This window comes from Hyperolius riggenbachi, chromosome 6 (genome assembly GCF_040937935.1).
Source record: "Hyperolius riggenbachi isolate aHypRig1 chromosome 6, aHypRig1.pri, whole genome shotgun sequence".
Classification (NCBI taxonomy): Eukaryota; Metazoa; Chordata; class Amphibia; order Anura; family Hyperoliidae; genus Hyperolius; species Hyperolius riggenbachi.
Genome location: NC_090651.1, coordinates 151,562,146 through 151,577,983, shown reverse-complemented (window position 1 = coordinate 151,577,983; position 15,838 = coordinate 151,562,146). Strand labels below are relative to the sequence as shown.

Genomic DNA, 15,838 nt, shown 5'->3' with positions numbered 1-15,838 from the left:
ACATTTAAGATCTTGTTTTAGAATTCCACAGTGCCTGACCTGCACAAGATCGGGACAGTCTCTTACATCAAACGTGTGATGTTATCGGGAGCAGGAAACGCACACAAGGGGGGGGGGGGGGGGGAAGGTCTATGGGGGGAAGGGCAACTGTCAGGTCACTGGATGTCAGTTATGTTTTTATATGCTTTAATATATTTAGTATAAATACTTGCAGATTTTTCCTAGGGCCAAGCCTTTTCACAGCAACTGCATTTGGATGGCTTTTTTAAATGCATGCGTTTTTCCAAATGCAAGTCCCTGCCAGGGTAATATAAATCTTGGAGACCTTTTTACATCACAGCATTTGGATTTTTCTTAGAATGTAAATACAGAACATACTGCAATTTTTGTGCATTTGCGTTTGTGTAAATGGAATAGAAATGCAGGAAAAATACAGTATAAAAATACCTATTGTTTTATCCCTTTTTCCCAGCCAACAACTGTGAATTGAAAAACAGCAATGGTTGCTGCCTGTTTTTGTGAAAAAGCGCTACTGAGTATGACCAGCACTGAGATGATAACCAGTAAGGCCAGAGAACCACTAGGAATTACTGCAGCTCATTTAAATTGCGCAAGTGCTGAGTGCAGCGATTCTAGTGATTGCAATTTGCAGCGCTGTACAGTACAACAGTTTACATGTCTCGATGCCTGGCTTCCGTCCATAACTCTGCCCCTAGCAAAAGATGTCATAGGTGCTTCTCTAGGACCAATCTGTGAAAGCTTCTTCTAGGGGGCGGGGCTACAGGCAGAAGCTTGACATTGGTGTACTTGGTAAGTGTAACTAACTTTACTTAAAAAACAAAACGCTCTGAACCCAAATTGCTGCAAAATCCCATCCTCTGAGGCGAAAGCAGGCGCTTTAGACGACCAAAACGCATATTGCGCAAAACGATCGAAACAACAAGATCTCTAACTGTGGGACAAATGCAAAGTAGTAAGCTGCATTAAACACCTGAGACAACAAGGAGCAAAACAATGTCCAGCCATCTTCATTGACCTATATTTAGCCAAGAGATCACAGTGAAAGAAAAATAAAATCAAAACAGTATATGACAACATAAAGCTAAATGTACTTCAGAAAAACAAAATCAGACTTCAACTACTAAACGCCAACAACCATTCCAACAATTTGTGAGCTTTAAAGCATACCTTAAGTCGCATGTGACATGAGGCCTGATGCACAAATCTAAGGTAATCTTGCTGTGCGCAGGCAGCCAGTTCTAATGGCAGCAAAGTACCATGTTACGCAATTAGCATGGCACCCAGTAAATGTGTAAGGCTACGTTTCCACTGTAGCGTGACATTTTCGCCTGCAAAAAATTATATAAGACTTTTCTGATTCGGGAAAATGCGCATGTAAATTTGTACGTGTTTTATGCGAATTTTCGTATGCGAAAATTCGCATTAGTTAAATATGCATAATCTGCCTAGTAACAGCTTAGTCATGACTGCTGACAACTTCCTGTAACCATGGATCTAATGCACATTTTCGGGCAAGTAATGTGAAAATTCGCATTGCATATACAAAGCATTGTACGCAAATCGTACGTGATGTCCGAAAAAAATTATACAGGACCTCAGATTTTTTCATGCGTACGAACGCTAACGAAAATTCGCATTGAATGGAAACAGCCCCATTCACCACTATTAGTTGCAAAATCAATGCAAATTTTCGGAGAGAAAATTCTGACACAAAACGCACAAGTGGAAACCTAGCCTAACTCAAACTTTGCTATGTTGATGCGTGTTACCGTAGCAACACTTACATTACCCAAGTACTGTAGGTCACGCTTATTGCACAACGCGCGGTACTCTGCCAGCATTACTGGTAATATTGCTGTGTACTGCATGCGTATAGCAATATTACTGTAGCTTTGTTCATCAGGCCCATGATGAGATAAACATGGGTACATATAACATAAAGAACTTTGCGCTGCCTTACAGTCCACTAAATCAACAAAAGTCCAATGATATTGTATCCACCAGACCTTCAAAAGGAAACTTCTTGACAGATGCCCTCAAAAACGATGAGAAAGAAATTTTCATTGCATAGACCATCGATTATATATGGCTCCCTCACCATACAATAGTCCCCTTGTGCGGTTTCTACCAATATCATGGGAGTGGCTACACAGGCAGGAGAGGATTCAGTGCAAAGAGGAGACATCCTCTGTTACATGCTGTTTTACTTCCGTGTTTGTGAGTAGTACTACCAATTTTTTATACTTCAATAAATGGCTTTATGCGATGAGATTTTTGTTTAGCATTGCAGTTTGAAATTGTGGGAATCTTGGCTTTGAAAAAGGCGCACAGGCTGACACTTGATCCTGGACTGTGCATCCATGCTGTGTTGCTGTCTGTTGGTCTGGGCAGCCAGTGCATAAGGTGAGCACAGTCCCTGCAGGTGTGTGAGTCACAATATTTGAATGGTGACCCGATAAAGACACACAGGGTGATACCTTTATGTCTGAGGTGCTGGGGAATAAAAGTGGATAGCAGTCTGCGCTATGATTTGTACAATTTGTCCAAAGGAGTAAAATTGGGCAAAGGAGCCAAGTCGCAGGATTTATATATCATGCTGTTGTTGCTGTCTGTGGGCCAGGGCAGCGACTTACTAAGGTGAGAGAGCAGTCCCTAAAGGTGGTGGACACGAGTGTCGTGGTGATATTAGTAGAAACCGCACAAGGGAACTAATGTATGGTGCGGGAGCCATATATAATCGATGGTCTATGCAATGAAAATGTATTTCTCATTGTTTTTGAGGGGATCTGTAAAGAAGTTTCCTTTTGCTATATTTTATTGATGTTTGTTGTGACATTTTTACCTGTGCAGCATACCTTCAGTAATGTGTAGGTTTATGTCAGAGTGGGGAGCGCACCATTGCTAGCTTTTATATTATGGGTACATATAGTACCAATCCTAGTAAGAACTTGCAGGTTTTTTTTTTGGGGGGGGGGGGGGGGGGAGGGGTTATTGCAAGGGTTAACAAACCAGTTCTTTTTATATGCAATTGAAGCAGCTAATGCAGGGCCAGCTCTGAAAAGTAAATAACAGCCAAAGCACTAATGAGAACAGGAGAGTGCTGGAAAGTTCATTAGGTCATTAACCTCTTGCCGACCGCCCCACGCCAATTGGCGTGAACACGGCGGCAGCCCCAGGACCACTCCACGTGGATTGCCGTGAATGGCTTCCTGTGGGGCTTGCAGGAGATCGCCGCTCGTTTGTTGGAACTGAATGAACCAGATTTTACAGCACATTGACATGACTGCTTTGTAAACTTTAGACTTAAGTTGTAAATTGAAAATAATAAAGACTCTAGAAAAGTTTTATCATTACTACTACACATATAATAAATTATCACATAAGTTTATTTTCAGATTGTTTAAACTTTTCTTTGTAGTAAAATCTTCACTATATCGAAGGTAATTATTGAACATCTGCACTGCTGCGTAAACTTTCAACATAAATATAGCCTTGAGTTTATAGAGTATAGGAGGTTTTTTTTTCTGACCACGCTGTTTATACCAACCTCCTCAACGTCCATAAAGTGTATTTATTACAGAAACAAACAGATCTAAATAACTTTCCTTGAGACTGTAATCTATCACTATATGATTTCAGCAAATTCTGTCATGTTTATGTTTAGGAGTGTCCTGAATCCTCACTGATGCTCCTTAATCTCCTACTGCCCATCCTGTTTACAAAGCCCTATTTATTCCCTAAACCCTATGGATTTGTCGGACTAATAGATGATGGGGAGTTAGGCTGAAGATATTGAACACATATAGGTGTATCATTTTTGCATTCCCATCACTACTCCTTTTAAATGCTACAGATCCAGACTCAGACAGGAGCAAATCTAGGCAGACTTTCAGGATATAATGAAAACAATTTCTAATAGCAGGCTACAGGATTTCAGACAGGAGCCATAAAAAATCAATACTGTTCTACTTCTGTGAAAGAGGTTACACTGTAATAAATACCTTTCAGAAGACTCTTCATAGATGCTGTGGCAATCTGAACTCTCCAACATTAAGCTGCGACTGAGGTTCTGTACTCCAGGGTAATGGAAGTTAGCAAATGAGTGAGACATAGGAGAAATTTTGTTTGTTGGATCAGCTGACCTCTTCTCATGGCCACTTAGTCCACATGTCAGTCCATCTAAGGCTGGGTTCAGGGAACGGGACATATACGCATCTGCAGACTGTGGTCGTCTCATAGGTGAGGAAGGGTATGGTGAAAGTTTGCTGATGAGCGGTGTAAGAAGATCAGCATATCCAGCTTTGCTAGGCTTCATGAGCTTGTCAACGTGAATATTCAGGGTTTTCTGTTCAAAGGCACAAGAAAACACACTAGGGGGCAAGTTCTGAAGCCATGATAAGAGACTTAAGTCTAGATCATCACATCCATTACCACATAAAAGATCTATTCCAAGTAGAACCTCGCTCTCTGTAATCTCTTCCCCAGTGGCTTTGCTCTGGCAGAATTCCACACAGCACTCATAGAGCAGGCCCTTCATGATGAGCTGAAACAAACGGTTATTACTAGCTTTGAATCCTGCCTCACTTAATTTTCGGTCAGCAGGTATAAATTCTGCTACCATAGCGCAAGCCTCTTCAAAACAGTGCACACGTGCCGTGCTTGGATTCCAGTCCTTGAACTCTGCGTGGTTTGTGAGTCTTGGGAGCGTGAGCAGAAGACACAACTTACTGTAATCATCTTTAGAAGAGCAGTATTCTTCAAGGGCATGAAGACACCTCACAGCTTCTTGCATTGTAAACTCAAGCTGTAGGGAAGAAAACACCCATTTAAATACTGTTATTCTACACACATATCAAAACCCATTAAAAGTGATATTCCATTCAGCAATCCTGGTCCTTGGAGTGAGAGGATATCTTTTTGGGCCTTCCTAAATCCTCCATAGATTGCTCCATTAAAGAATGGGGATGTAGTTCACAACTGGTACAGAAACTCCTCCCTGCTCCACAGGAGAGGGTTTGCCCCAACTAATGTTTGTTTTAGAGGATGCGGTCTTGTAGCTGACCAAGAGCGTTGCTGGTGTATTTGTTCTACAGTCCAGCGATTTTTGAGCGAATGCTTTGGGCTGGCTTTGCAAATTCTGGAGGTTCAGGTGGCTCCTGATCTTCGGGTAGCCCTTTTTCATAAGAAAGCCCAGTTCCTAGATAAACACCAGAATGTATTGCTTAACCAATTCTGTAATGTGGCCAAAGCTATCATAGCTAAAGAATGGAGACCTCCTTCCCTCAACATAGGGGTGATTAAAGGATACCACAACCAAAAGGTTGTGGTAAAATTGATTGCTGGACTGTGTAGGGGGTGATGAGAGCATACCTGCATTTCCTCCCACCCCCCTCCGTCTGCCGCCGTTCATACTCTATACACTCCGGTGTGCGGCGACTTGCTTGACCTCTGCCCCGAACATACTGCGCCCTGTGTGCGCAGTATGTCCTTCCCCCTTCGCTTCTGGCCGGCGCATAGTGCCACAAGCACGCTGTCCCCTTTTTGCTGCGTGTGCGCTCCATTACACCGAGCGTCACATGCTAATCATGTGACGCTCGGTGTAATGGAGCGCACACGCAGCAAAAAGGGGACAGCGTGCTTCTGAGCCTGGCACTATGCGCCGGCCAGAAGCGAAGGGGGAAGGACATACTGCGCACACAGGGCGCAGTATGTCCGGGGCAGAGGTCAAGCAAGTCACCGCACACCGGAGTGTATAGCGTATGAACGGCGGCAGACGGAGGGGGGCGGGAGGAAATGCAGGTATGCTCTCATCACCCCCTACACAGTCCAGCAATCAATTTTACCACAACCATTCGGTTGTGGTATCCTTTAAGGGCAGACTGCATGAAATGTACCTATTGCAGAAGATCACTTTCTCTCTTCTTATCCATGACGATTATTTCAATAGATCTTGGCCCCCTGGTCTACTTGGCATCTTACCTAATAGTGTTGATTTGTACTTTACTGTAAAATGCAGTGATTGCCACAACATATAACCAATTATTGTGCTTTAGTGATTTTCCCAGACTTGAGATATTCCTTCTGTACATCCACTGCATATTTGTTCCGAATCCCTGTTTAGGGCTTGACCTATTGGCAGTACTGTATTGCTTTATTTTCGTTAATAAAATCTTGTTGGGAAAAAAGTGATATTCCAGAGTTTAGACATACCTTACCCTTCAACTCTTTATCTTACCATAAATATTACCATAAATATACTGTATGCTTGCAAAAAACACAATAGTAACTGTAGAGACTATGGGGACCATAACCTGATTTGTAAGCTGCCAGGCCCTTTACTGAACTTTCCAGAATACAAACACTCTGGGTCATACCCTCTACCATGTAACACTGCAAAGCAGTGGTCCAGAGGTGGGCATTAATCCTCAATATGGCCCTTTACCGAAGATGCTGTGGGAGAGAGGGTGGATGAGTGATACCATTGGGCCACAGACCCTTTCAGAAGGGGACGATGGTAGCAAGATGGGAGAATGATAACAGTCTGGGCTCTGCACTAAATAGCAGGGCTGTGGAGTCGGTACAAAAATCTTCCAACTCCGACTCCACAGCCCTGCTAAATAGTAAATGCTGGCATTTGTGTAATATTTCACATAGTATGTGTACGCTTCCAGTTACCAGTCCAGCTGAATTTAAAAGAGTCAAACAGGGCAGATATGAAACCTGTTCTGCAATTCAAATGATAGAGGTGATAAGATAGTTTGCATAACAGATGTGTAACAGTTAACTGAGATTCTGCAGTGTGGAAAACAGCAACTGTCTAATTTCAGCTGAAATGTGGTGAGGGCCAAGTCAGCAAGAAAACTACTAGGACTACTAATTTATCAGCCAAACTATGTAATGACGTCATTTAAAGGGAAATTCTACTTTTGTTATAAACAGGTTGGTGCTTCTCTAGTAGAACTTTTATTTAATATTTCCATTTGCACCAACCTAGAATTTCAGGACAGTAACCTAAAATTGTACTTTGGTACTCATTTTGAACACCTTGCAAGAATTCAGTGACTTGCAGCAACCTTTAAATTTGCTGGCTTCTGTGAAACAAGTTATTGAATGGTTGGATTTTATATGCACAAAGAAACAAAATCGGTATGCTGAAATAATATTTGTCATTAATGATTTCAACCCACAGGCTGCTTTAACCTTCCACCAAGAGCCATTTTCACCTTTCAGCGCTCCTTTCATTCATTTATCCATGACTTTATCACTGCTAATCACACCTAAATGATCTAGGTCTTCTTTTTTTTATCTACAAATTAGTCTTTTTGTGGGTGATATTTGAATTCAGATTTTTTTTGGGGGGGAAAAATACACAATTTCTCAAATTTCATCACCTATAGCTTTAAAATTAACAATGCTACTGTAGATGAGACCTACACATTTTATTTGTCCATTTTTCCTGGCCATCACAACATTTAAAATTATGCGGCTGACGTGGACAGGAAGTGATGCGTAGCGGCGTCACGTGCCCGGAACACGGAATTACCGATGGGTAATATAAAAGTCCCCCAATATGGGATGTCCAACGCGCACGGAGCCTCAGAGGAAGCTCGTTGAGCGAAACGGTCGTCAGGCAGGCCGCTGCCGCCCCACATTGCCCCACAGCCAGGACTCCATCAGGGTATGTTTGAATACATTTCTATATTTACAAGATGGACATGAATGTATATGTATGAAGATTGAACTGATAGAATAAAGGACCTTGGAGCGGTGCAAGATTTTGTTCTCCTTTTTACATGATATATACTGCATCTAATATTCCAATCTGAGCACGCCAAAGGTGGTACCCTATACTCCAGTACCAGTGAGTGAAACCCTCCCTGAAGCAGACGTCCACTGTGCCTACCACTCATATTCTATTTACACACATTTAAAATTATGTCCCTAGTACAATACATGGCAACAATATATAATTTGGAAATACAGGTGTATTTTTTTCTGTTTTTTGATTTCTCACTGTACCCTATCAATAATTACAAGCCCTTATTTGCAAAAATAACAGTAAATTACCCTCATGACATATATTAAAAACTCTGAGACCCAAAGGTACTTATTTATGATTATTTTTTTTAAATATTTTCACTTTGGCTCTTTTTTATTTTACAATTCTTTTATTTTGGTAAGTATAGTGGTAGAAGGGTTAAAAGAAGTTATTGTTTATAAGAGATGTATTTTAATGCAATGTTACTTTTTATACTCTAGATGTCCCCACACACTTTATCCTGTGTAATTAGAACAGGGTTCTGAGTTTGCAGGAAGTGTTTGTGTATTCATTTGAATGAATGATCACTGGCTTCTGGCTGAAGCCGTGATCATTCATTTGACATCACAGGCACTTTTTCATTGACTTTGGGAACTTGTTTCCATCCACCAATTATTGCCAACTAAGTCCTGCTGTGAACACGTTACAGGAACACATGCGAGCAGCTGCCACTGACCGTCAGGATGCATGTATGTCCTGTTTCCGGCAAAGGGAAGCAAACTGGATGCGCATATACATACAGTTTGCGATAAGTGGTTTATCCTTATAATATACAGTATAAAGCCCAACTGAAAGCATTATGTTATAACAAACATTGAATTTTCCTTCATAATTCACCTTGACCCTAAAAAGGTGATTCCAAATAAAACAGACTGAAAACACAGCAGCAGATTATCTGTAGTCCTGTACTCTGCAAGTGAAGAGCAATAGTTTTAATGGTCTTCATGTGGGCAAATTTAAAATTCTTTTGTCCAAAAAAAAACCTGACTGTAAACAATTTGTGACTATTGATCTCTGTTTAGGTTGGCAACAACAGCCTAGATAGCTGTCATAATCAAGCTCATTATTCCTAAATGACACAGCCGGTCCACCACCCAGCTGGCAACTGTGAAATATTACCTGGAGCTCTGCTTTACATTACGCTGCATTTGGTATTTGCAGCCATTGATTCAAGAACGTAAATGAGATTTCCGAGGCCTAGATTACTATAGTGTGTAGGTTTGCCAATTACCTACTCTTGTGGGTAACATCAGCTCAGATACCCCCTTAATGCAAATAAGTGTTTTTCAAACATTGCTTGATGCTTTTGATTAACTATTAGGGCTGGACCCCACAAGAGCGCTTTTCAGAGCATTTAGGGAGCGCTTGAAAACGCTAGCGATTTCCAAAATGCTCAGCTTAACGGATGTGCCAACTTCCACTGGAGCGTTTGCAATTCCCAAAATCGCAAGCGCAGGACATGCAGCATTTTGTTAGCATTAGCGCTTCAATGTAAAGTATATAATCACTGGCGTAATTGCTCATCAAAACTTGCATGGAGCGATTTTGCTAGCGTTTTAAAGTTAATGTACACTGTAACAAAATTAAAACTAAATGAAAGGACCAATCAGACTTTAAAATGCTAATCGCTGCACAACTGGTGGCAAATTGTTCACACTTTCTAAAATCGCTCCCTAAAACGCTCCGGAAATCGGTTACAAACTGCTCATACAAAACACTTGCGATTGCGATAGCGTTTTGTAGTGGGTTCCAGGCCTCAATACTTATTCAAGTTTGTTTATACAAGATTTCACATTCTTTTCATCTCAAAAACTTCCTATAATGGATCAACTGTCATACCCCTGAGCCCAATTAAAGCACCTCTTGGGGTCCCTGGACCATGTACCACGTGTGAACCTAGGGCTAGAATTTATAAATGTGTGCATCATAAAAATTCTGCAAGCAAATAATAAATGTCTCTCAGCAGCATCTCTGAAGATTATAATGCCTAGTATACACCATACAATTTTCTGTTAGATTTTTCTGCAGATATTCTGTTAAGGCAGCCATACACTGGTCGATTGCCACCAGATCGACCAGCAGATAGATCCCTCTTTGATCAGATGCCGTTCCGCCGGGTCCCCGCATCTCAATGTGCCCCCCCCCCCCCCCGGCCGGTCCCGACCCCACAGCTGCGCAGCTCTAGGGCCTTCCCCTCGATCCACGCAACAGGAGACGGCCTATAGCGTGGATCGGAAGGAGGCCCTAGAGCTGCGCAGCCGCACTCGTGCATATGCGGACTGCGCAGCCGCGGCCAGCTCCGGCAGCCATCTTAGTGGAGGAATGAGAGCCCGACCCGGGCTGTGGGGTCGGGACCGGCCGGGGGGGGCACATTGAGATGCGGGGACCCGGCGCTGACGGCGCCCTCCGTGCATTGATATTTCATACAGGTATTTAACTTTTTTGGACTATTTCGCCTCGTAAGTCCTTTAACTGGAAAAAACAAGAAAAAAAACCTTAAACTAGAACTAAATCCAAAAACAAAAAAAGGAAAAAAGAAAAAGAAAAACATTACATTATATGAAATTTTAAGGCAACCATACACTGGTCGATTATGCCACCAGATCGACCAGCACATAGATCCCTCTGTGATCGAATCTGATCACAGAGGGATCTATTGGCTGCCTACACTGCAAACAGATTTTTTATCTATTTCACTATGAAATCGATTCACAATCTGTGGAGCTGCCGCCGCTCCCTGCATACATTACCTGATCCAGCCGTCGCTGTCACTTCTCCGCTCTGGGCTTCAGCTTCACTTTACTTCCTGTCGGGGGAAGTTTAAACAGTAGAGGGCGCTCTACTGTTTAAACTTCCCCGACAGGAAGTAAGTGAAGCCAGCCGGAGCCCAGCGCGGAGAAGGGACCGCGGGGACACGCGCCGGCAGAACAGGTATTGTATTGCCGCTATCGTCGGTCATTTGAACGTCGCTATCGACGTACTCCCGTCCCGCCAGCGACAGAGCGAAATTTTCTGCACGGACAGATCGACGTGAGTGATCGATTTCGGATGGAAATCGGTCAATTGGTCAGCGTTTGCGCATCGATTTCACAGCAGATTCGATCACAGTGATCAAATCTGCTGTCTACCGGCGGGAAACCGAGTAATGCTGGGAATACATGGTACGTTTTTGAGGGTCGATTATCCCGCCCAATCGATTCCCCACTCGATTTCGCGCCCGATTCTCTTATCTTCCATTTGTTTTTCTTATATTTTCCCATTGTTCCCTATGCAAAACCGAGCACGGAATCGCTCGGGCAGGAAATAGGACATGTCGGAAATTATCCTAAATCACTCAAAAATGTACCGTGTATCCTCAGCATAAAGCCCAATCTACACGATATGATTCTTTGTGTGATTCGATTACGATTCTATTTACGATCCGATTAAATCCGACATGTCCGATCGGGATTTGATTTGATTCAATTCAATTTGCCATTGCAGAACAATAGCAAATCGAATTGCATCAAATCGAATCCCGATCGGACATGTCGGATTTAATCGGATCGTAAATAGAATCGTAATTGAATCACACAAAGGATCGTATCGTGTAGATGGGGCTTAAGTGTATGGGCACCTTTAGATTATTTTCTGTAAAGTACTGGTAGAGACTGGTCATTATCTCCGGTGCATTGTCTTCTGGTTATCTCCTGCTGAGTAGAACAATGCCTAATTGCTAGGCAGATAGATGGTTAGATTATATGGTGTGTACCTAGCATGAAGCTACATATACACAATTAAGGTGCCCATACACTTGCTCGATTTACCGCTGATAGACAGCAGATTCGATCACTGATCAAATCTGCTGTGAAATCGATGCGCAAACGCTGACCGTTTGACCGAGTTCCACCCAAAAACGATCGATCCTGTCGATCTGTCCGTGTGGAAAATTTCGCTCGATCACCGGCGGGTCCGGAGTGCGTCGATAGCGGCGTTCGAATGTCCGATGACCGACGCTAGTGGCAATACATTACCTGTTCTGCCGGCGCATGTCCCTGCGGTCCCTTCTCCGCGCTGGGCTCTGGCTGGCTTCACTTAATTCCTGTAGGGGAAGTTTAAACAGTAGAGTGCCCTCTACTGTTTAAACTTCCCCCGACAGGAAGTGAAGCTGGAACACAGAGCGGAGAAGAGACAGCGGAGACCGGGGGACTCGCACCAGCCGGATCAGGTAATGTATGCTGGGGACTGTGGCGGCAGCTCCACAGATTGTGAATTGGTATCATAGTGAAATAGATTCAAAATCTGTTTGCAGTGTAGGCAGCCAATAGATCCCTTTGTGATCAGATTCGATCACAGAGGGATCTATGTGCTGGTCGATCTGGTGGCATAATCGACCAGTGTATGGTTGCCTTAAAATTTCATATAATGTAATGTTTTTCTTTTTCTTTTTTCCTTTTTTTGTTTTTGGATTTAGTTCTAGTTTAAGGTTTTTTTTTCTTGTTTTTTTTTTTTTCCAGTTAAAGGACTTACGAGGCGAAATAGTCCAAAAAAGTTAAATACCTGTATGAAATATCAATGCACGGAGGGCGCCGTCAGCGCCGGGTCCCCGCATCTCAATGTGCCCCCCCCCCCGGCCGGTCCCGACCCCACAGCCCGGGTCGGGCTCTCATTCCTCCACTAAGATGGCTGCCGGAGCTGGCCGTGGCTGCGCAGTCCGCATATGCACGAGTGCGGCTGCGCAGCTCTAGGGCCTCCTTCCGATCCACGCTATAGGCCGTCTCCTGTTGCGTGGATCGAGAGGAAGGACCTAGAGCTGCGCAGCTGTGGGGTCAGGACCGGCCGGGGGGGGGGGGGGCACATTGAGATGCGGGGACCCGGCGGAACGGCACGGAGGGCGCGGACGGCACCCTCCGTGCATTGATATTTCATACAGGTATTTAAATTTTTGGGACTATTTCGCCTCGTAAGTCCTTTAAGAAGAGCTACTTATTATGGAGCCTTGTAGATTGGACTGATCCCTAGGATCTCAGCTGGAAGTACTTTTGTGCTCCATTTCCTAGGTTGAATGGTCCGGACATTAGGACTTTGCTCTTCAATATTTATATGTGTAGGATGTATATCCGCGTTTGTTGTTATTTTCTTCTGTATATGTTTTGCTATCTTCAGCAAGTTGTTGTATTTGTCTTTTTATACAATAAAGCTCTTTCCAAATAAATAAATAAAAAATGTCATATAATGGTTAGCTAATGAACTAAATATGGATAAATATAGAAGCAGCCTGCTTAGAACCTGCATGTGTCCCCTCTATTCACTGGCAATCAGCAAAACACTGCGACAATGTATCTTAAATTAAGAATTCTCACTGCAGTGTTGCTATTTGTTTAAAAGTTGCTCTTTTTACAAAAACTACAGTAAGTTGTTTGTCCATTGATAGTTGATTTGTAAAGCTGGATGCATTCAGTAAAGCATGGTAACATGCATTTTTACATTCAGTTGCTAAAATGTACTACTTCTCACTTCAATATCAGCAGCAAATATTAATCTGGCCATAAAGGTGGACCTACACTGCTACACTGCATACATAATATATTAGAGATGGTAGATTTCATTAATTTCACTTCAGGACCAAACAAATTTTCACACAGCACTGCTTCCATTCATTCGCCAATAACTTTATTACTACTAATCTCACCTAAATTATCTATTTATTGTTTTTTTTTCGGGACAAATTAGGCTTTTAGTGTGTGATAATTTTATTTAGTAATTACCTTATTTTTAATGCATTTTAAGGGGAAGAGAAAGGAAAAAAACTGAAAAACACACTATTTCTCCATTTACATCCATTATAGCGCTTTACATCCATTATAGCTATAAGTTAAACCCACAAATTGTATTTGCATATTCATTCTGGTTATAAAATCATCAGTTATTGTTTTCTCACTGTACACTATTGATGATTATAAGACCGAATTTGCAAAAATAATAGTAATATACCCTCATGGCATACATATTTAAGAAGCCAAGTTCATAAGGTAACAATATATGTCTTTCTTTCATATTCTGTCACTTTGTTTTCATTTTACGAGTCTTATTTTGGTACAGAATATGCAAAAATGTAATTGCCTTTGATTCAATTTGTGAGTAAAAAGAATACACAAGACATTCGCCTCAACCCTAAAACTTTCTAAACTCTATTCTACTACTTAGCACAGTTAAAATGTTGTCACATAGGTCTCTTGTAATTTTGCTAAAACTTTCCCAAATTTGATCATAATTTTGAAAATGACTTTTTTATGTTGGATTGAGTTTGTCCCTATATATTTTTTATCTGATGTGTGCCCAAGGTTTAAGACCTATCAAAATGTATTCTACAACTCATCACAGTTAAAATGATACCACATGTGCCTCGTTTAGTAACAAACCGGTGATGCACTCTCCACAAATACACTGGATGTTTATAAATGTCCAGTTGTCATTAAGTGGTTAATAAATCTCTGTTAAAACTAGTAAACTCTATCAATTTCTGATTAAAATATAAATAGAAGATTTAATTCCATTAAAAGACAACTGAAGTGAGATGAATGTGGGGACTGCCATACTTATTTCCATTTAAACAATACCAGTTGCCTGGCAGCGCCACTTCTCTATTTGACTGCATTGGTGTATGAATAAAACCAGAAACAAGGATGCAGCTAATCTTGTTAGATCTGACTATAATGTCAGAAACACCTGTTCTGCATATGCTTGTTAAGGGTCTATGGCTGAAAGTATTAGAGGCACCCCGTTTCATAAATCTGTATCTTCCCTTACCAAGTATTAGAACAAACTCCTGGGCCACATATGTTTGATTAGCAAAACCCTTATAGCTGGGCTCCTGGAAGTCCCTTCCCCAGCCTAGACCTTCCATCATCACAAGATCACTAGAGGTTTATATATTTGAAGAAATCCTTTCATCAGTAAAAATAAAAGCCTGACAAGTTTTCAGAGGTTTGGCACCCTTAGGTGATGTGGACCACCTCAGAAATTCAAATTAAAATAGTTTTTTACATCTGTATGGGAACTGGTTGGTTGTCCTTTGAATATATGTTTGGAGAAGGGGGAGGGGCGGATAGAGGTAGCATCGGTATTTTTGGTCTTGTATGCAATATATATTTTGTCAGAGTAAACCAGGCCTTATCTTAGGCCTGCAAACACTAGTGCACATGACAGGCAGGGGCCCCAAGTACTTCCAATGCTCGGGACGCCAAAACCAGCATGTAACCCAATATGGGAGCGCAGCCAAGCCCTGGAGCTCCCACAATATCTTAGGCCTACTAGGAATCTTGCTCAGATGGTTATCGTGACTGTTGAGAATTTTCCCTATTGGGATTCATGTTTTGTTTACCCTTTCTCTTCTTTTTATTTAATTTTTATTCTTTTTTTATTTACCCTTTTATTTTCATTCTTATTCTCACCTTTGTTTGGTTATGGCCCTGCTCACAAATTTTATAAAATGTGCTGCAGGAATCACTGTGACTTTTCACTGTTGCAAAAAAAAGTATTAGAGGCAGGGGATCAGCAAGATAGCCAGGCAACTGGTATTGCTTAAAGTGAACCCAAGGTAAGAGTGATATGGATGCTGCCATTTTTTATTTCCTTATTTCCTTTTAAGCAATACCACTTACCTGGCTGTCCTGGGGATCATCTGCCTCCAATACTTGGAGCCATAGACCCAGAACAAGCATGCAGTAGATCAGATGTTTAGCTGTGTGTTACAAGGAGATGATGCAAGAACAGGAAGTAGAATTAAGCCAGTACAGCGTGAAGGACCTGGCTGCCGGCAAGTGAGCATTTGTACCCCCTGCTGCCCCTTCCCCCCCCCCCCCGGCCCCTTCCCCCCGGCTCTCTATACTGTGGGCACCTATCCTGACTACACCTATTCCTGGCTACCTATGCTGCAGCCACCTACTACTGGTAGGGTTGCCAGGTCGGCTGATGGAGAACACCGGACAGGGGGTGGAGTTAGGGGGCGGAGTCAGA

At 42.2% G+C, this 15,838-nt stretch overlaps 1 protein-coding gene across 1 annotated transcript in view; it reads right to left on the bottom strand.

Moving 5' to 3' along the window:
• WDR47 (WD repeat domain 47) overlaps positions 1–15,838 on the bottom strand; it is a 91,746-nt gene that overhangs the window by 29,846 nt on the left and 46,062 nt on the right. Inside the window, exon 5 of the mRNA XM_068240089.1 lies at positions 4,023–4,825. Coding sequence (XP_068096190.1) covers positions 4,023–4,825 — 803 coding nt within the window. The remainder of the gene's footprint in view (positions 1–4,022; positions 4,826–15,838) is intronic.